We start from the raw sequence: 22,942 nt of genomic DNA on the forward strand, positions 1-22,942 counted from the left end.
ATTGAAAATAAGTCTATAGTATAATAAGTGTACTAAATTATTATGTACAGAATATTAGCTTATTAGCTCGATATAATTTAAAAAAAAACCACACTTGTAAAATAAACATAAAAATTTATAAAGCTATGTTTTAAGTTTAAACTTATAAAAATAGTTAATTTACTATTATTATTAAAAATACTTTTTTATGCAGTAGCCAATATTAGTACTTATTTCCCATTTAAATATCAGCCTATAATAAATTAGTCTTATATTATATCACTAGAAGACAGCGTGCTAATAATTAGTATACTCTGAAAACAGCAATGATGCTATTCTTTACGTCCACGCATGCAGTAAACCTTTACTGAATAGATAGACACATAATATCACGATTATACATACAGGTGGAAAATACTCTCATTTCTTAACATTATATATGCTCCAAATATAGTTTAAATGTATTATTTTGATGAATACGTACAAATTTTGTTCATCGGAATTTGCCAGTCGTCATTGTCATCGGTTTATATCACTATTTTAGCGTGACGATGCGCATATTTTTGTGCATGACCACTGACCTGACCTACAATCTTTTATACCACAACCTCTCCGCTGGTCAGTATCCGGCCCATTACCTATACCTATATCTCACACAATTTTTATATATTTTTAATATTATATGCCCATTTCCCATTTATGTATAATATTTATATAGTGGCATGTGTGTGTGTGTGTACAGTAATGTTATATGGAAACAGTTACTTACCCATTTATCGTTTTCAGCATTCTTTCGTGATCGGCGGTGACTCGAACCGATCGATCACCAACATGGTCGTGTCGGGAATGGGCGTGTGGCTGTCTTTGCAGAACTCCGCCGTGCTCCGGCTAGTTCACTCGATCACGTACGAAATTCTGGCTGAAGTGAATACAGCGCCGGCCGTCACTAAAATGCTGTCGAGTAAGTACTTGTATAATATAATGTGTGTCACACCGTTTCCCGATAACGTGAAGTCGTGTGGATACATAGTTCCACGACCGTCTTATGGCAACATATAACAATATTATATGTAGGTTGACGACGGACTTCAATAGTCGTCGAAAAAGTATTTCTTGTTTTTTATTATATTTTTTTTAATCGTTTGTCCTTTGCAGGCTGCGACGACATCATAAGGCAACACAAAGCGGCATGTCTTCGAGTGACGTCGCTGTTGGCGGTCAAAGACCTATTGTGGATCGGCACCAGCGCGGGCGTCGTCTTGACCATGACCATACCGGCCGTGGTCGCAAACACTAGCAAACTCGTCACACTCCCTGTTCCTATTGGTTAGTAGTAAACACTGTAAATCTCTACACATACATATTAATATACCTAGGTTAATGAACAAAACATTGTTAAACATCGCAACATTTGTACCTCTAATAGGAGTTGTGTGTGTAGTGTGTTTCTGGTGAGGAGGGAATGGAGTGGAAAATACTTGGAAGCTCGCAAAAAAATGATTGACATCAAAAAGTGCATGGGATTGGCTAATTTTAAAAAACCAATAATTTCAATACTTAATAAAGTAGCTAAAAGTAGCCGTATAAATAAAACATAATGTACAAGATGAAAAGCTATCTTAAATTTAAAATTATTAATAATAGTTTAAATATTAATATTTGTATAGAACAATTTATTAAAAATGTTTGAAATAAATTTTTATATTTTAATTATTTAGATAAATGTTTAAGAAACTGTCAATAAACTAAGTTAAGATTTCTTCTGTACTTATGTACTTTTTACTTTTTCCCACAGGTGTACCACATGGTCACACGGGCCACGTCCGGTTTCTGACTCTGGTCGGTCATTTGCCGCAGAACTTTTCCAAACAGCGCCGGCAGTCATTGAATCAGAGAAAGATGAGTTCTTCTGGTAAATTATTACTGATATCGGGTGGCGATGGCTACGAGGATTTCCGATCGACAGCCTCGTCGGAAGTAGCCGGTCGCGAGGACTCCACCAATCATCTTTTGCTGTGGCACGTATAAGAGACACAGAGCCGGTGCAAGAAACGCAGCCTTCAAATAAATTTTAATCTCCAGTTTAAGATCGATCGTGGACTACCACTTCCGCAGATCGATATTATAGATCATTAGTTGATAACACATTTTTTCGATATCGTATAATAACGAGTGTGTGTATGTACGGCTAGGTACTGCATGCAGTCGCTGTGGCGCCAAGTATAATACTCAAATGTGCACTTGAACCTTTTAAACTATATTGGATTGGCGTGTATGGGTCATTAGATCCAATAAATCCGAACGAGATCGTTCTTCGTTAGATTCAAATCCGTTTCTATGTACGAGCATACCGTAGCATACCGGACCGGTGTGTCAGATTTTCGTAGATTTATCGTCGGCGTCACTGTAGCACGAGCCGTTCAATTTATTATTTACCAGAGTTAACCTTTGATCGATAATTGTTATATTACTATTATTAAATGTTAGTATAAAAAAATATTGAAACTAGCGTAAATGTCTATCCTAAACAATCCATGGGGACCTTTTACGGACTTGCATTCGTACTTATATGAATATACTGTATTTGCTCCTATGACTTAGATGCCATCGTATGCTTAGAAAAAGGTGACATTGAGTTATACAGAGGTTTACCAATATTTTACTGCGTCGAATCTCCTAACTCCCTCTCCAGATTTTGAGTGCATATTATTAATATGCTTTTCTCAATGTTTATAATATATTATATCTTACACAAGTTATATGCAATTATGATGAATTTTTCACGAATTATAATTTATTTATTAATTATTTTGAATTTTATGATTTTGTTATTTATAAATTCTCATTATTATTGTCATTTATTTTCACTATCGTTTTTCGTATTCTCCTTATTATTATTATTATTATTGTATACTATTTTCATATGATTAAATTTGTGTTAAAGGAAAATAAAATATTAATATTAATAAGTTATTATAATTTTACTAAATTCATAAATATTGTAAAAATAAATTACACTTCTTTATTAGTGATAAATATATACATCGAATGTAAATTTCGGTTTTAGTTAATTTTTGTCGAGTGAGAAATACATGTATTTACTTTAGGAATATCAGGTACAGTATTCCTAATTTTTTAACTTTAAATTATGTACTGAAGCCCGTTTACTTAATGTTTATATTATTAACTAAAATATAGATACCTAATTTATTTTTATTTTGTTTATTAAACATATTTTATTGTTTTGTATGTCAAGTAGAGTTAAATCTTACGATTACGACTTATAAGTTATTATGTAATTATTTGTTACCAAATTGTTATTGTATACCTAATTAATATTACATAAAGATAATATAATTAAACATTTTTAATTACATGTTGGAATTTGCAGTACCTATCTAATTACTCGCCTAATTGTCCAAGTATTTAATATATTATTGTTAAAATTTGTTTTCAAAAAATGTTATCAAATAAAAAATTAAAATTAAAAAGAACTGGAGTTTATGTGAGAATTACACACTTGTATAGGATAATGTTTAAGGAATATAGTGATGGCGTATTAAGGTATTATATTTGAAAATAACGTTGAATCATCGAATTTGGAAAATTAGTTTGAGTAAATCTTGATTATATGACTAACATACATTTTTGAACTGTGATCTATTTATGTTTTCTTTTTGGTTAATTACATTCACGAAAAAAATCATAAAAATTTCTTAACATAGTACATTCTAAGCTCAATACCCTCTACTATTACGAGTACAATGAGGCTAAGTGAAACTTTTAAGTAGTACATACTAAGTAATAAACACGGAAAAAAATATTAATACTAATTAATAAAACATTTAAACATCGTTGTAATTAGTAACTTTCTCGGTTTTTACTGGTATAAAACTTCAATGACGATGTATGTACCTATGAATCGAAAACAATTTGTAATACTACCCGAATAAAAAAAAAAATAAAAAAAAATTATCCAACATACTGTCAATTGTTTCTAACGGAAATTCACTATCAAACGTGTTATATAACTAAATCATCGAAAAGTATATTCGTTTATCTTGACCAACACTATTTGAAAAGATTATAATTGAAAATTATTTTGTACAAAATATATCAATTAGATAAAAAAAGATTAAATTAGGTACGTCAAAAATTAGTATTCAAATTTTATCTAACTAGCTAGTACATCCCTCGGTCAACTACACATAAATGTTTTAACGTTACCGTATAGACATTCTATTAATTTTCACTACCATATTTTATCTATTCAACAGAGTTATAAGCTATCCAATGTATAATATGTCACGAGTAAGATTAAAGTATATAACAGATATGATATGTATTACATGAATCTGATTTGGTATATTATGTTCTTAAGCGAAGCACAGCGGTACAACTGGAATTGTGTATTAAATGTACTATTAATAGAGGCACTGAATCATTCGATTTCGATAATATCGAAAATGTTGTTTTTCGCGAATTTGAAGCACAACAAATATCTACGAGTATTTCTTGAATAATTTTAGTACATGAACTATGGCTCTTATTTTGCATTCTTGAATATCACCTACAGTCTACAGATCATTTATAAGGTAAATATATAGTTATACAAATTATATTTAAATTATATTTATTACAATTGAATTTGTTTATAATAAGTATAATTATTATGAGGTATTGAAATACAAATTAGCGCAATAGGCAATAATGTCTATTATGATATGATCATTTACACGGGTAATATGAATATAAAATTATACATTATAGTGAGTAGTGATTATACTATAGGCTCAATTAAAATGTAAAAAAAAAAAAATGGAAAAAGCGAAAGAGTTTTAATGCCTGATTTCTTCCTAACCCAAAGATCGTATCTACTTAAATGATTAGTGGACTAAATTTCAATTTTTTGCTGGACCACTATTGGTGAAGTTTATAATAATTAAGTGGTACCAATTTTTATTTATTATCAATATTTCTTTTAAAAATAATCCATTGGTTGTAACATATTACATAATAATACTTGAATATTATATGCATTCAATTTTACATTTCACTGTTCAATAGCCAATACCGACAGAAATTATTACCCTATACGCATTTTTAATATAAAATTATGCACTGTTATTTCATTAGTTATTTCTTTAGTACACATGTATAGGTACTACATTTTGCACAATACTGTTATTTAATAAGGACATTTGTTTTCGTAGTACTTATATACTACTCTATACCTACTTATTCTTGTCGAAAATTTGGACTAATCATATTTATAATTTTATTACTCACATAGCGATAGCAATACAACTGTGGACTCAGAGTCTTTTTCTAAGAATATCTATTTATATTATTGTTTAGTGCGTATTAGTAATTTATATTTGTATTAGTAATACTGTTGGTCGAATGTTGAACTAACTTTTGTCAAAAACACAAGATGTAATGTACAATAATTATTATTGTATTATATCATAAATATTAATATGGTATAAGGTATTCAGTGTTAATCATTATTATGACGATATACCAACGTCTCGTAGAATGGAGTTGATAGATTAATGGTATGCAAATAACTTAGAATAAGTCTGAGTATTTCCAAAATTGCATTGTTTATAAAAAAAATTATGATCTAGATAATAGTGAAATGCTAGGAGTTTCTATGATTAAAATATTTCTTGCATTATAACAAAATCGTGTGAGGAGAAATCGTTGTTTTTCATTTGAATATTTAAATTCGTTATAAACTTCAAACACTCAAAACCGCACCTATTCATCAAAAACTCGAATACCTACATCTTTAAGCTCTAAAGTTTTGTTAATCGAATATTAAGCATTTATTATAAATTAATGAACCAATTATAAAAGTAATATATCAATATGAATAAAAAAAAAAACTAATACTTTAACAATAATAATGGTTGACGTTTACAAAGAAAAGAGGTCCTAATGTTGATAATTTGTTCTTCTAATAGTCTCTATAATATTTGCTGCTGATATTATCACCGCAACTAATTATAGATCATCACTCACTTTATATTGTAAATTGTAACTACGATCATAAAGTTTAAAAGATAAAAAAGTATATGCCTAAATTTAATTTGGTATGCTCCTCGTCAATTGCTCAGAGGTAAATGATGATTCGTCTTAAGAACCACACGATTTTCTATAAAATGATAATTATTTATTGAAATCCAACCATCTGTTATGTACGATACGTATCAAACTTTTTGTCGATGTTGATGGTCTACAGCTTCACGAGTTAGATTACAGAGGTATTATAGGTAGGTATCAAACTGGTTTTCTAGAAGATAGGTAATTTATACCCACCCACAACAATTCCGGTAGTTTTTGGAATTTTTTTATTTTTACTATATATGTCAAAAGGATAATATCTGTATGTACAGCTATAATCCCAAAAGGTTAAAACGTAATTTTATTAATTATTATGGTCATTTTATGTAAAACTTATTTTCTAAATAACATAATCTATTCGTTGACTTTCATTTTTGTTATAAACATAATACTCGCGCATAGACTTTGTCATCTATGTCCATATGTCAATCATCTATAAAATATTTGTTGAAGAACTGTATATGCATTAGGTAAATAAAATATGCTCGAAAGCAGAACCTATACCTACCATGTGTAGAGTTTGGACTTATATCTATATGCAAACATAACTGTAAATTGATATACATTTGATTCAAGACGTTAGTAAATATTGCTCCGCTTTCAACTAAAAATATATAGATTAAATTTTTATCATACAATATAACAGTATTATAATAATACGTATACAATACTAAAATAATTATAATTTACAAAAAAAACATTAATGACGTATTAACTGTATTACTATTTTTATTTGATAAATGTACCAAATGGTAGTAGTTGTAAAAAAAACATATATTTTTTAACAAAGATAAAAATAATAATAACTCATGGTTGTTAGCATACTTAAATTTTAAAGATTGTATGTATTGTGCATGCATATTATAAAAAGGAAATATCAACAGTAACTAGTAAGTTGAAAAATATGGTTTAGCACATAGCGCATTATATCCTACATCGTTACAAACAAATATTCAATTAAATAGATATATTTTAAATTATCTTCTATTTTATTTACAATATATATTATTATTATTGTTTTTTGATTTGAAAACTGTTTTAAATGGCCCGTGACTAATTCCCCGTATTCGTGGTTTTTATCATTTTAAAATAACTAAACAGGTGGTTAAGTTGGTTATGTTCTGTTTTATATTAGATGTCGAGTGGGTTACTATTATGAGTGTGTTGAATTAGAATTCAATGGTATATAATTGTATACGTAAAAAGATTTTGAGCAAAGACAGTTTACTATAAAGTGTCAACTATCATTGATTATATGATATATATATATATTATGTATATAATATGTGTTGTGTGTATGATATATTAAAGTCATTTATTTTACTTTTAGTATTACAGTAGCCAGTAGGTTGATATAATTTTTACCGAAAATATTGCATTTACTATTACATAATTAATTTTTAATTATTCTTTAATAATATGTATCTATACCATATTCTATCGACTTACATAACTTAAAATTTAATAAAATGTTTTTGTAAATACCGTAAAACATCAAATAACGATAAAATAACTAACGTTATTAAATATTTTGTTATAGTTGTAAAATATTTGCGAGAACTTAAAACTTTTACGTATATTATATTATTATGAATTTTACTATACCCACACAATAATATTTTTATTTATTTTAAGATATTATTGATTAAAAAAAAAAAAAGATTTTTTATGCTTACATAAATAGTTTGAAAATAGTTAAAATATTTTGAATATATTATTGTAAGTAAAAACGATATTATAAACATTTAGTGAAAATTACTGGACATTTTTAAGTTTAACTCTTAATGTACGATTTGTCAACGTAATTTGATATCCAAAATCACCCCATTTTTGAATATCCCAACATTTTATTAACAACTTATTGTGTATTCGTTTACCAAAAAGAAAACCCATTATAGTAAAATCAGTACATCCATCACTCCACTCAGAATTTAATATGTATGTAGTTATCTACTCGCATTTTTTACCATAATTTTTGAGAAAGCACTGAGGCGCTTCATGTAGAATAGCTCTACAAACGTGTCAGATTAGATAATAATTTAATATTAATTATACTATTATTATACTAATTTATCAGTTTATTATCATGTTCAACCGCCGAATTTTGTGTATGATCTATGATTCATATTTCAATTAGATAAGTTGGCACATATCTAAATCATTTTTTATACTGCACCATTAGCATACAATGTGTTAATACAATGCACGCACATACCAGCTTTAATTTATTTGAAAAACACGCACACATGATCTTATTTTGAATCGAAAAATTAGGTCAGTTATATCAAAGTACGTTTAATCTAATAATTAAACCTCAAACACGCTGTACCAATTTATCACAGTATGTACGGATTTCGTGAAATTATTAGCTTCAAAAATAAGTACACAATATTATACTGTACAGTTTAGGTATCTACAGTTTTTAGTTGTAAATGAATTTTAAATCTATATAAATATTAAGGTTTTAATATTTCTAAGAGAAAAACCTTAAAACATTTTGGAGAGTGGGCTGAGATTCCAAATTACTGTCCGTGATAATATACGATCGTGATAAATTAGAAACGTAGCTAGAAGTAGCCGTTAGCTTTACACATATATATTACTACCAGGCTAGCATACTACACTGATGCAACCAGATGAACTATACAAATATTTCAATACCTATTTTGGATTTTTTTTTCTGATTCAATAGTTTAAAGTGAGTGAAAAAATGGAATGTGCCATGTGGCACTGTGCGTATGTGAAATCTCCACCACTCAATACCTTTTTTTTACTGTAAATTTCGGTATGAAAAAACAGGTAAAATTAGGTTTATCTAGGCCTTATTAGTGGAAAAAATAAATACAAATATAATATTTTTATGTTTAATTATAATTAAGAAAATAGAGTAATTATAGTTGTACATAATTATAATTTATATAATGATAGTAATAATGTTACATTATATTACGTCAAAAGATTTGACATTTTTTTATTACTATAAAAAATATTTATAATTTATACGAAATTATAATAAAAAAAATAAGATAACAAGGAGGTGACATAAAAACAAACTTGAACGATTGAACGAGAAGGCAACTAGAATATTATCACCCAACCATATAATTGTGTGTGTGTGGGGGGGGAGTATAAAATTTAAATAAATAAATAAAATGTTTAGAATTGGTAATAATAATAATAATAATAATAATAATAAAGTCCTGATGGCTGATGTAGGTGTTGATGTACAATGTATTATCATTAAGTTATTATAATGATAATGTATTACACACAAAAACGATTCTGAGTGAAGACCGTCTGTCAGCCATAAAACGATGAGAACTAAGTTGGTCAGGTTTTATTGAAATATTATGTTAATTATTTATTTTACTATAATATACTAATACGAAAGATTGAATACATTTTTGCTAAGAAAATTAAATGTATATTATAAATTTAATATTTAATTATTATAATAGTATACTGTATTGAAATCATATATTTTACCTATTGAATCAATACCGACTTACTGCCAACATATATATGGATATATGATACTGCAGTGTATTGTGTACTCGGTAAATATTTTTGTGTAAAGTATAAATTGACAGCAAAATGTATTTTAATCTCCCCGTAATGTGTATACAGCAAAATGCATTTTTGAGAAGGACGTTCTTGCTTAAACGTGAAATAATTAGCAAGGTGAAAAATGAAAACATGCAGGCTGTGGACACACAAATATATACTAGTATAGAAAGACCATAGAAGTAATTACATTTTTTTTTAAATGTAGTTATTGGTTATATAAAATACTAAAATAATATACGTAAAAGTTTCAAATCCCTAGGAAAAATATTTTTTATTTACAATGATATAACTATGGTCACTTTTAATTTTAACTTTACAAAATTATCAACTATAGCCTCGCTTTCTTTCGTAACACAAACAAATTTAAAGCTGAAAATCAAAGCATAAATAATCATTTGTAACCTAGCAAAATACCTAAAGTTTTTTTTTTTTTGTCACGATGATGTCATAACAGTATAACATTACGAAAGTTCAACTTAAAGACGATTGAAAAACCGGTGGACGTAATTCAATGCGACCATTACCCTAAAATAATTTGTAATCCGCTCAAAACCACTTTCAACAAAGTCATACTAACTATAGATGAGTTTTCAAGTGTACTGTGGTTAAAATACCGAACAAGTACGGCTTATCGGTCAATATCCCAAAAAAATCGTGTTATCCGTTGTACAGTTCATTCATTGACTTGACCAATTATCGGTCATTCCGAAATTAAAAGTTATTTTTATTTTAACGTTACCTATTAGTATGCGCAGTATCAAACCACGTGATATAGATTATACCAAATATATACTAAATTTCGTCAGTATTATATATTCATTATTTAAATTTCATCGCCGCAATAATTGATACCTAAATTAGATTAAAAAAAAATCACACTAATCGTATCAATACGACGTGTTTTTATTCAATTAGGTCTCGATTTTATGGAGTCATAGGGGAATAATAATAATTATTATACTATACCCACGAGCGTTTTTCAAATTATAATAGCGCGGAATTCGACTAAATCTACTGTCAACGATGTGATAAAAAAAAAAAAAAGAAAGAAAGAAAGAAAAATCGCAACGTTTCGATAACGAGCCAAATACCTATCGTAGAACATAATATTATATTGTAACATTATTAAAACGCGTGCCGCAGCGTGTAGAGCATAGTAGCGGGTAATAGATGTTGTTGTGGTGGCGGCGGTAGACGGTAGTAGTCGAATAGTGTAGTATTGAGTATAAATAAGTGATGTAACCGCACGCAGTGCAGTGTGTACGCGTGCTTTGGTCTCTACGGTGTGGTGGCTACGCGTCGACGAAGATTAAAAAAAAAAAAAAAAAAAAAAAGATGCGAATGACGACGCCGACGCTGATTCGGTTTCGCTGCTTCTGGTGTAGTCGAAAACGATTCGATTTCGAAAAATCGTGTTGCGGTAGTCCTCCAATGTCGTACCCTTATGGCCTTATATATTGTCTGCGATGCGATAACCCGGCGCCGACCGCGATCCGTGCACGCGTCAGCACGTGCCAAAACTGCAGCGATCGCGTCGAAGACTATTTACGACGACGAAACGCGTTCGGCTGAGTGCATTGTCACCGACCGTTTAAGTACGGATGGTGAAATGGCGGCCGAGGGTGGGGGGAGGGGGGTTGCTACGAAAACTGCGCTCGGGTCGCCAACGGCCGGGCGGCGGCAGACGTCTATTTTTAAGCGGACGCGCCACAACGTCAGGTACGATTGTGTCCCACCGGAAGACGGGATGAGAAATAAAAAGCGAATTATACGGCTGTGCACATTTAACACGCCATACCTATATGCGTATTATCGCACTATATTTGTTACGTGCGTTTAATAATGATGTTTTAACAACACTTAAATACCTGTTATATTATTATTCTCTACAAGTTTACGGAAAATTAAAGAATATTGTTTTGCAACAGCGTGTGTGAGACGTTGTGAGTCTTAACAGAATGTTATATTCAAAGGTGACTATAGTAATGATAATAACTCGCCAAGGGATTAGCAGCCACGTAAATTGTTTAGTCGATGGCCTCGCCATCGAAAAAAAAAAATTTCTGCTTGAATACTCATTTATTAGGAATGCCATACGGTCACCATTGGCGTCTTTCCACCCTCGTGTCTCAAAGATCCTCACTTTTCATTGATATAATTTACCCAATATATACTACTTAAGTCCAGATTTTAATCAAATAAATAATTTATATATAAAAGTAAAAAATAGACAATCTATTATGATGAGGTACTGTGCAGGTATATAATCGTTACTCTCCGCATACATCAAATCGAGCTCTGCAGGTTAGTGTACAATTTCCGTGGACGAACAGTGAATGACTGGACGTAAGTATCGCATAAAAAGTATTAAGTGTTATTCATTTGCGAATCAATAGGGTAAAGTATCAGAAGTTAAAACATTTCCTCGTGTTAAACGGTAAGACAACACGAATCATACCAATTTAATATACACGTTATAATCATTAATGCTAAATCCCTAAATCTATAAAAATACTGCTATCTAAATTTAATCATAATGTCAAACATTTCAAAAATTATTTACCATTCCATGCCTTTTTTATTTATTTAAACAATTACTTTACCAATCGCAGTATTGTTAAAATGATGAAACTCAATAAAGACCACTTATTAGTTTTTAATGTAATCGATACAATTATTGTAACAATTCTATTTTTTTTAGGTAATATTATTACTTAATATTACTTACTACATATACTATACATTTGGAATCGTATTGTAATTAAATATAAATGAATAAATAATTGCAATTATTAATAATAAAAAATTGAAGCAATAGAGTTGTTATTATATTATTTGAGATAATTTTCTTATTTTCATTTAAAACTGTATTGCGTTTAATTTAAATATAATTTAAATATGCAAAGTATCGATAAAATTACACTACATAAACAAATTTTAAATTTTTGAGGTCATCCAAAAGATGATGAGATATTTCATTTTCAGATATGATAAAAATACAATAATTGGCTACCCGGGTGATTAATAACAAAACTCACCACAAAAGTTTAACTTTTTAAAACCAAATGGCGCAACATTTTAAAATATAAAGGGTCTTATACAACTTTTACTGCCCACTAATCAAAAACTAATTGGTTTAGTTCTTTCTTAACTTTAGCAGTTGAGCATGTTTTACAACATTTAAACAATTAAACACTGTAACTTTACTGATGTTCCACTAGTCACTAAATGTATAAGTTACACACTATCACTTATCTAAAACAGCATTAATCATTTGAGCACATAGTTTATTCCATACTATTTAGTTGATTCATGTAAGGAATAGTTTTAGCATGTTAGCAGAATTGAATTGTTTATCGCATCTAAAATTTAAACTTTTATGTACTAAAAAATTATAGAAATAAAAACTCACTTGCCTGGCATTGACTAAAATCTTTAAAATATAATTAAAATCTTAATTAAATTTTCTAAATTCTGGTTAATTTTAGTTGATACGAATTTTGAATTTCAACGGGGACTGAGGCTTCAAAATAATTACAAACGAACTATTTGAAATGAGAAACTTAAAAAAATAAAGCCCATTCTAACATAGTATCTATTATTATACTTACCAGTTAAAATGACCATTTTCGAGTATGACTAAGCGAATTTTTTTTTATTCCCATAACGACATACTATACATAATATAATACTTTGTCTTTATTTTCAATATTTTAATTTTTTTAATTTTTCAGTAGGTTTGTAGTTACTGTGGTGGTTAACATGGTCAGTATGCAATATATATTTACACTTATAGCCTACTGGTGTACCACAGACGTGGCGTGTCATTGCTTACATTATTATTACTAAAAAAATGTGAGATTTTTCTCTAAATTATTCCTTATTGACTTGCAAATACAATTTGGTATCACTTAAAGATTATAGTTTTCAACTATTATACGTGATGATGGTCATAAATCAAAATCGAAAAATAACAATATATTATAGTTGATATCGAGCATTAACATATTTAAAAATATAACTAAGAAACGTGATGTGTGTGCTTCGTATACGTACCTACACATGACTTAATTAAAACTTTTTAACGCGCCAGTAGATATTTTTGTTACACTGCTCGTCCAGAGCCAGAATGAAGTGTGGAAATGAAAAAAAAAAACTATAAACATTATTAAACGACAAAAAATTGCACTAATCATCTAATTTTAAGGCAGTTCTAAATTTAATGGTCACAGAAACGTAACGACGCAGAGCCTGAGCGCGTGGGGGGGACTGCGAACAACTGTCTGCTTGCGCTGTCGCCTGTCACTTCTGTAAATATAAGTATAGACGTTTAAATCAAACTCAAAAATATAATAAAACGTAATATGTATAAACGTCGTAGGTATCCAGTGGCGTGCAGAAATGTCACTAATAGGACCTAAACCGTACTTAAAAATCGGGGATAGGTTGGTGGTGGGTATTTTTTAGTATAGGATCGTCAGAAGTTAATTATTTAGTTAACTACATAATTAGAGATATTGTAAATGTATTAAACTATAAATAGCTACATAAGATAAAAAAAAGAAACAGAATAACGATTTTTTTTTTTTTAGTATAAAGTATATATTTCTTTAATGAGATTGGTGGGAGGAAAATTGTTTTTTGAGGAAAAAGTTCTGCACGCCGCTATAGGTATCTACACGCTTATAACTGTGTTTTTCTGTTATCTGCATATTGTGTTACATTATGCAACACTTTTCGGCGCTTTGGTCGAGTATCCGCAGCGTTACTTTTGCCAATAGGTCCTTAAAGATCGGATCTCGTCCGTGCGTTGCGATATTAAATCGCTATTACGAGTTGAAAAGTGTAAATAGTTTTATTTTTTTGCTGTAATATCTGTCACGGGGACAAAATGTTTATTCCACGTACATAATAAATTCCATTAGCAGGAGACAGTTTTTATTAGGTAAGCAGAACATGACATTATTATGTCACGTACGCATTTATAGTACCTATATATACTACAGAGTATTAAATAAACCACACATACCTTTATACTTAAATGTATAATTACGTTGAATAAATATATTTTTGGAACATTTAAAAATACTGACATTTATTTACAATAAAATGAAATCATAATGATATTAGGTACTTTATTATTATATTTGAACGGTTTGATTTTTTTTCTTTCGTTTTTGGTCACAACATTTGTTTTACAGTGGTTTCAATATCAAACTAACATAAACAATCATTTTTGGGAACATATAAATGGTAGTAGTATAATAAATAAACAATGATCGACTATAATATAAGTATACGCGATATACTTATACGGGTAATAGTGTTATAGATAAAATATTATCTAGTACAAATACATAATACGATGGACACAACAACGCGAGCCGCTTTCAGAATTAATACTTAAGTAATAAACACACTAGTTCCACGATCACGGAGAGAGGTGTACGATATATGATTTTTACGTTAATTACTAATGTGAATAAGTAAAAACAAAATAAAAAACTTTAAAAATACAAAACTCAGAACATTGTTTATTTTGGTTTTTTCATTTGCATGTATTATATACTTCTCTCCAATGATCTAAACACTTATTTAACGAATATTGACTAGGTGTTTTTCTCTGTAATATTTAAAAAATATAGAGTACAAAAATCACTATTATATTTCACTTCTTAGGAAAAAAATTCATATTTTTCACTTAATATTCATTAAAATCGCTATGGGAAAATTTTAAAATACCGCGAACGGACAGTTAATAAATAATAATGTATATATATATATATCGTAATGCTAATGTATGCATTAAATAAAACTAGTCAGGCACATTTAAAAATTAAAAATTGAAAAAAAAAAAATGAGAATTTAAAATAAATTTGTACAAGATAGGAAAACTAAAATATTATATAAACTTATTTGGTATAAAAACGTATTTTTTATTTTTACAAAAACATTGTTGCGTGTTTCAAGCACGCGAGATTTCACGAATTGGTATTTTAGATTCTGTGAGGGACGAACTTTGGTATATAATAAAATATTCGCCGTTAATCGGACTGGTATGAATGTGTTATTATTATTATTAATAATAACATAAGGTCGCGACGATTTAAAACGCTGCTCGTTTGTCACGTACATTTTATACTATTCGAAATTTGGAATGTAAACAAATTTTTATATTGTCTAAACACACGTTAATGCATGCGCGTTCTAATGCCTTGCTAGAATACCTATTACGTTTGATAGAGCCGGACAAGTTTTTCGTTTATATGTGTTTTTACCGTGCGGTGTACAATGTCATTCAGAACGAGACACGACAATACGGAGTTATGAGATAAACGGATTTAACGTGTTTTTTCGTTTCGTATTATAACTTAAAAATGGCACATTATTCGGGAAGTCTATACGGAAATATACTAGTCTGCAGGAATCGTACCCGATATGCATTATATACATTATACTTATGTTTTAATATTATTATCGTAAATTTTATACCGAAGAATACTGAACGTTCACTGAATACCGATGGGTGATGTTGCGAAGTATACGAAAAACAAACGGTTAACGACATCTTTTGAAATCCTGTGTGGGCGGGCGGGCGAGGTGGAGGGAGGTAACCGCGGATAGACTCCAGACGCGGGAAATACGTATATTTATATTATATAAGCACTCGTGATCGGCGGCAACGGCGTGTGATGATTCTACACGGACCTGAGCTGCGGGTGGGCAGGTTTTATGGATAATATTGTAATTTTCTCCTCTCGGGGCGCGCATAATAAAAATATAATAATCAATAAGTTTACAACTATATCATAATATTTATGTACTTTTAATATGACGTATAATATATTATAAACACAACGACGGTCGCACGCGTGCACGTACAGCTTAAGAGGATAGGCATATGTAAATATATTGTATAACACTATAAAATAACACCTATGCAGTTTCGGATAAAGTATGAGTAATAACTAATAAGTATAGTAGGCATAATGTTGTAGTATATTTACGTTACACATATTGTTTTGTGGTCGTATGTCGAACGCGGTCGATGTGAACCGATCGCGGCGAACGCGACATTAATAATAATAATAATAATAATAATAATAATAATAATAATATAGAATAAATGATAATTTATTAATTATATAATGTATAAGAAAAGCAGTACTGTATTTGTATATGATAAATATAATATGACAATAATAGTAATAACAATAATATATTATTTTAATGTGCGTGTAATATTATGTATTATCGTATCATCAGTCGTCGTCATTATTATTATTGCTATTATTATTATTACGGTTAATTGTCGTTAAAATGTAGGAACTCGTCTGTCGGAGCCGTGGCCGCCAAAGCCGCGGCCGCGTCGTCGTCGTCGTCGTCATCTTCGCCGCCACCGCCACCGCCGTCCGCGTCGACGATCGACGACGGGGCGACAACCGTGGTAACCGCGGGCTGGACCGCGACCGCGGGTCCCGGCGGCGGAGCGTCCGTCTCCGATTTTTTCCCGGCCTTTGCGCCGTGCTGCCGTTGCGGTTTATCGCCTTTGCCGCCTTTACCGCCGCCGGTCGTGGGTTTTTTCGATTTCTTTTTCCGGCCAGCGGCGTCCACCTTCCGGTGATTGGTCTCGTCGCCACCGTCGCCACACCGGTTGTTGTTCTTCTTCTTGTTTCCGCCTCCTCCGCAGTCTTCGTCCTCTCTGCTGCCGCTGTCCCTGTTCCCGTCGTCCTTGTTCTTCTTTCGACCGCCGCCGCCGCCTTTGACTTGACATTTACGGCCTTGGGACTTGCGGTGCTTGGCGGTGGCGTGCGGCGGTCCCACGTGCGGCGGACAAGCGTGTTGGTGACGGTGCGCGTGCGGTATGGACGCCGGCCACTCGGCCGACTGAAACGGTCGCCGGTTGGCCAACAGCCGTTCCACCCGTTCCGCCGGCACCGGTTGCGTCAGCACCCGCGTATACGTGGACAGCTTGCCAAGCGGCGCGTCCGCTTTTATCTGTACCTTGCGCGGCGCGCCCCGCTTGTTGAGCGCCAGATAAAGGGTGCGTCGGTCGTTCGTGTACTTGACCGACGAGTACGTGTTGTAATGGTTTTGTTCGATCATCTCGTTGAACACGCATTCGTCCTCGAAATCCTTCTGCAACAAGCCACATAAGACGTTAGCATAACAATTTTAATAATTTACCGTTGATATACACGTAATAAACCTAAGTGTAGGTTTTTTTTATGTACATAAATTATTAGGTTTAAATGTTCTGTATAATCATGACGATATGAAATAATTAAACGAATGATTTTTTTTTGTTATTAACACTCCGAATGTGTTGTTATAACCATCGCGGACAAACGATAAATTACGACGCGCCGTTTTTTTGCCAGTGAGCATCAAATCGCTAAAGACGAATTCCAAATTTTCTGCCCTGACCCATTCAATAGTCCTCCCCCACAAAAACCTTTGAAAGAATTCTTTGCGCAATTGTGGTCGAGAGCTTCATATGCAATTCATACTTTACAGCCTAATATTACAACACGCGTTCAACAATCCATTGATAGGATAATAAACGAAACGCGCGGGCGCAGTTTTCGGTCGATATAAATTCCTAAATCGGGACAGCAGTATATACACGTTATTGTCCACAAAGCGTCCCTGACATTTTTGTGAAAAGAATGTTCATTTTGTTTATGACTCTTTGCATTTTTTAGGGTGATAAAGTGGTTAAATTTCCTTTCCATTAGTCACATTCTGATCATTATTTTTACATTTTGGAACGGAACTAATTATAACTATTGTATAATATTTTATGGTTTTTTTTTTTTGTTTTTGGGAAAAATATTTGTAAATATTAAATTAAGATAAATAATTTAACTAGTACCGTGTGATCGTTTTCAGGAAAATCTCCACAAATCATGCAATTGGTTTGTGTATTAGCCTGGCGGTACGTGCTTTTTGCAAAACTGACCATAATAAAAATTAAAAATATATACGTTTTAACTATATTATACCTGTACTTCGAATAATTATTTTTTGAATGGTTCGAAAAGCAAAGATGGACATGTATTTATTTAAATGCCTACATTAAATTATTGTTCAGAAACAATTTAAATACTTGTAAAGATAAATTAATTACATTTTAAAGCACTAAACATTATACGCAATTATGACCAATGGAGACTTATAGATAAAAGGTATATGTACTGATATAAGCAAAAAAAAATTTTTTTTAAATATTTCCTTCAAATTAAAATATTACTTTATTTATAATAATGGACATTTACAATGATAAAACGCAATATTTAAATATTTGTCATTTGTTTAGCAATACATTATTATGCCACATTAAACAGTAAAACGTTATCTGTGCTTATTTTTAAAAGGTTTCTTATCGAAAAAAAAATAAATAAAAATTGCCGGACATAGTTCGTGCGTGAAATTAAGCAACCTGGTAGAATTTTTCCACACGAACCATTTAAGTAGTATGTATAGGTATACGCGACGCTGTCTCAAATTCGAAACGGGTTTGGTAAATTTCGTACCACTGCCCACTTACACGTACGCACACAGCTCACGTGTCTCGGAAATGCATTGCGTTCGGTATTAATTTCGTTCACATTATTGCATGCGACTACGAGTATTCCTTATTTCTTTGAATAAAGCTGTACAGGTATATATAGACACAGAATCCGGTACCCTGTTTACAAGGTTCTGTACAACATACGTGTCTTCGACAAAACAAATCATAAAAAATACAGTATGTTCGTATTTTCGTACATAGGTCCGTTGTTATACCGTTCTGCGTACATATCAATCTACTTAGTCCGTTTGTAAAATACTTTTCTCTTATGTGCACAAAAATAAGGATGAATCCGTAATATTATCATGTTTGTCATATTGTTTTTCATGCATATGAGATAGTTTTGCCTTTTACGTTACTTTTAATAAGTCGTGATCGGATATTCACAGCAGACGAAATGCATTTAATCCCTTTTAAGAGGGCGCAAATACAATACACATTAAAATATCTTCACGTACTTCAAACAGTACTGCTTCTTTTATTAGAGCTATAGAACGACGGAACAGACATAAAAGAATGGTATCTTATTAAATAGATGAGAATGTGGAATTAACATCATTAAAACTAAAAAAAAAAAAAATAATAATAAACAATGTGTGTCGTGTGTAAACAAAATAACATCGTTCTTACTAATAGCCTCTTTACACCACTTTAAATCTAAAAATTACTTTAATAGATTTTCAATGAATTGATTAATTGTAAATTTTATTGTCCTCAATGGATACAGAAATAGAATATTTGTTTATCTAAAAAGAGCACCATCACTTAACTTTTGAAGTTGAGGCGTTTGAATACATATTTATACAATTTATACTGACGCGTATTTCTTTCAGCACCGCGATCGCAATGAACAATATCCAAAATAACCTATAACGCAGTTTTATTCGACATATAAGTTTTTATTTATTGTTTTAATTCTTTATTCATCGATAACCGTAGAAAATACGGTGTACGTTTTAAGTTAAAACTATTTTTATCACTGTTCCGTGAATTGTGTGGGCAAAAATGATGAAAATTTCGACATTATGACGGCATACAATCCAAAGTTGTGTGTGATACATTTATGGTTTATACCCGCTTACAATAGTCACAGATACTATTTTAACGGAAGTTAATCGCGTTGCTCATCAGAATTTAAAGTATATTAAAATACAGCATTGAACAATTGCCAATTAAGTCGTTTTGGAGCTAATACAAATGTATCTTTCAGCTGTTATATATAATGACGTATGTTATTATATTGTTGTTTGGTTTTCACACAATTAAATATTTAACATTATATAACTATTTATTATATACTTTTTTTTCTTTGATTTACAATGAATAATTATTAATAGTAAAAATTCAATTCTTATCTTAATGTGATTATGTTTTATTACTAAACAATTAAACATCAAAAATAAAACATAAGGACGTGGAAAATTTTGACATTACATACATAATATTTTATTACTTATTAATATTATTATATTCTTTTGCTTCTTTAAATTATTATCGTGTATATTATGTATCATACATGTATATTGTATAAATAGTAAACACCTTTTAAATTATAATTATTAGTTCTCAGATTGTATGTTTCTTTTACTAGGTCTTAATGGATTTCAACACGTAGTCGTTTTGTTACCACCTTCGATAAAAAAAAAACGTTTAGTATCAATGGCGGTGTGTCAAATAAAAAAAAACTTTTGAAATATTGGCAAAGACCCTAAGTGTCTGGCTTTCTTTTCTGGTGTTTAATTTTAGAATACATGTAGAAAACAACCCTTTTTGTGATTTCGTATACGAGTTTTTGAATAGTATTATAGACGAACTATTAAATATATCAATATATTTTTCAAACAGAATAATAAAAATACTCATAACGTATCATAATAATAAATGTAATTATAGTAATACATACGTTAATGTTGAATATAATAGTTTTGATAAAAAGATTTTCAAATTTATAAAACTTACCGAGTATATATTTATAATAATATTTGAAAATATTAAATGTCAATTGAAAATGTGAGTGAATAAAATATATTTTGGTTTATATTAAGTAGTTTTATTACATTTTTTCCAGTAAGGTAAAAAGTTTAATAACAATAATATGATAATCAAATTGTCCGATAATAACAATGCTTACATTTCACGAATAATCAAGTTTTAAGCGATGATGTATTAATATTATATCTATAAAATTAGTAATAGTAGGTAGACCTATGAAAAGGCTAAAAAAATATTTAAATATATTGTGATAAAAATATAGATAATATCTAGTAAAATATATGACATCTTTATCTTATTTATATTATTTAGACATTGGTAATAATATTATTAATATATGTTGTGTTTTCTCGTCTTACGATCTTTATAAATAGTCATCTTCTAAATACCATATATGGACAAACTACATTGAATTTCAGTGTAAATTTTTGTTCAAGTTCTACTAATCCTATTATAAATAATTATATTTACAGAATCACTAATTTAACTGGCAACACTAAAAAAAATAACTCTGATTTTTGAAAAATGTTTTTACTTAAAATAATTTTTAACATAAAATATTTACAAAAATGTGTGGTATTTATTTTTTAGAAGATAACCTTTAATATTAATTTCATTTTATAGAGCAGAATACTTTTGTTGATGTATAAATTAATGTGGAACAATTTATAACAAATAGTTTTTATAAGCATTTTTAAGTACCTATATGACAATTATTTTAAATAGTAAAAAGTTAAATATCATACTTTATATAGGTGTATATATTACGGCAATCATCCTACGTCAGATTTCGCTGGCTCTTTATAGGTATACATAAAAGTGTTAGTGCTGGTATAATAATAATGTATTATAATAAATTGTATACACTTGAAATAATTTGATGATAGGTATACACATAAAATCAGTAAAAATGTTTATTTTTTTGAAATTCTTTTAAACTATATTTATTTAATGTAAAAAAAAAAATGAAGTAACAGGACACTAGAGGACGATGATAAGTAAATATCTCCATATTTTTATTCAAAACACAAAGTATAGGTACCTATTTATTTAAACGCAGTTGACCGTGCCTATTTAGTTTAGGTAACGAAGATAGATTTAACTGCCAAAACAATACACGAGTACAATGCCTTATAGTAATAATACAAACAGCTCGTCGTTTGGTTTTGATATATATATATATATATAATATGTAATATGTTTAATGTAGACCATACCAGTCGCTGACACTAGAACATTAATAATATTCACGTAACATTAGGTACGTTATGTACTGTCCGAATGTCTGAGCTTGGAGCCATGCTGATATCATAAAATATGATAATTGCATGGAATACATCGTCAAACAATGGGAATAGAAAAAAAAGCGCACAGAACTTCAGTCAAACCGGCAGACCTGCAGCTGCGCCAAATGGTGCAGTCGAGAAAGGCGCGATTGAAACCGAAACGAGTTGTATGTCAGTGTTAAATACGTACGCCTACAGAAAAATAATAATAATAATAAAATCGTATTAACATTTATTTGAAAAAAACGTTTTGACATAAAAACTTCAAGGAAAATCTCGACCGATAGGTATAATATTTCATTTTTATATCGCGCGACCCGTCACATAGTACATTATATCGCATATTAATATATTTGCGCGTCATTCGTTTTGCAAAAAAAAAAAAAAACCAAACAAATAAACAAACAAAAAAATG

The 22,942-nt window shown here is 30.1% G+C and overlaps 2 protein-coding genes across 2 annotated transcripts in view; one reads left to right on the forward strand and one right to left on the reverse strand.

Moving 5' to 3' along the window:
* The window catches only part of LOC113553679 (rho guanine nucleotide exchange factor 17), a 67,988-nt gene extending 65,195 nt beyond the window's left edge, over nt 1–2,793 (forward strand). The window contains exons 18-20 of the mRNA XM_026957146.1: nt 766–940; nt 1,135–1,305; nt 1,775–2,793. Of these exons, the coding sequence (XP_026812947.1) occupies nt 766–940; nt 1,135–1,305; nt 1,775–2,007 (579 nt within the window). The 3' untranslated portion in view covers nt 2,008–2,793. The remainder of the gene's footprint in view (nt 1–765; nt 941–1,134; nt 1,306–1,774) is intronic.
* Nucleotides 2,794–16,858: 14,065 nt separating this feature from the next.
* LOC113561007 overlaps nt 16,859–22,942 on the reverse strand; it is a 71,523-nt gene continuing 65,439 nt past the window's right edge. The window contains exon 3 of the mRNA XM_026967173.1: nt 16,859–17,814. Coding sequence (XP_026822974.1) covers nt 16,981–17,814 — 834 coding nt within the window. The 3' untranslated portion in view covers nt 16,859–16,980. The remainder of the gene's footprint in view (nt 17,815–22,942) is intronic.

The sequence above is a fragment of the Rhopalosiphum maidis genome, chromosome 1 (genome assembly GCF_003676215.2).
Source record: "Rhopalosiphum maidis isolate BTI-1 chromosome 1, ASM367621v3, whole genome shotgun sequence".
Classification (NCBI taxonomy): domain Eukaryota; kingdom Metazoa; phylum Arthropoda; class Insecta; order Hemiptera; family Aphididae; genus Rhopalosiphum; species Rhopalosiphum maidis.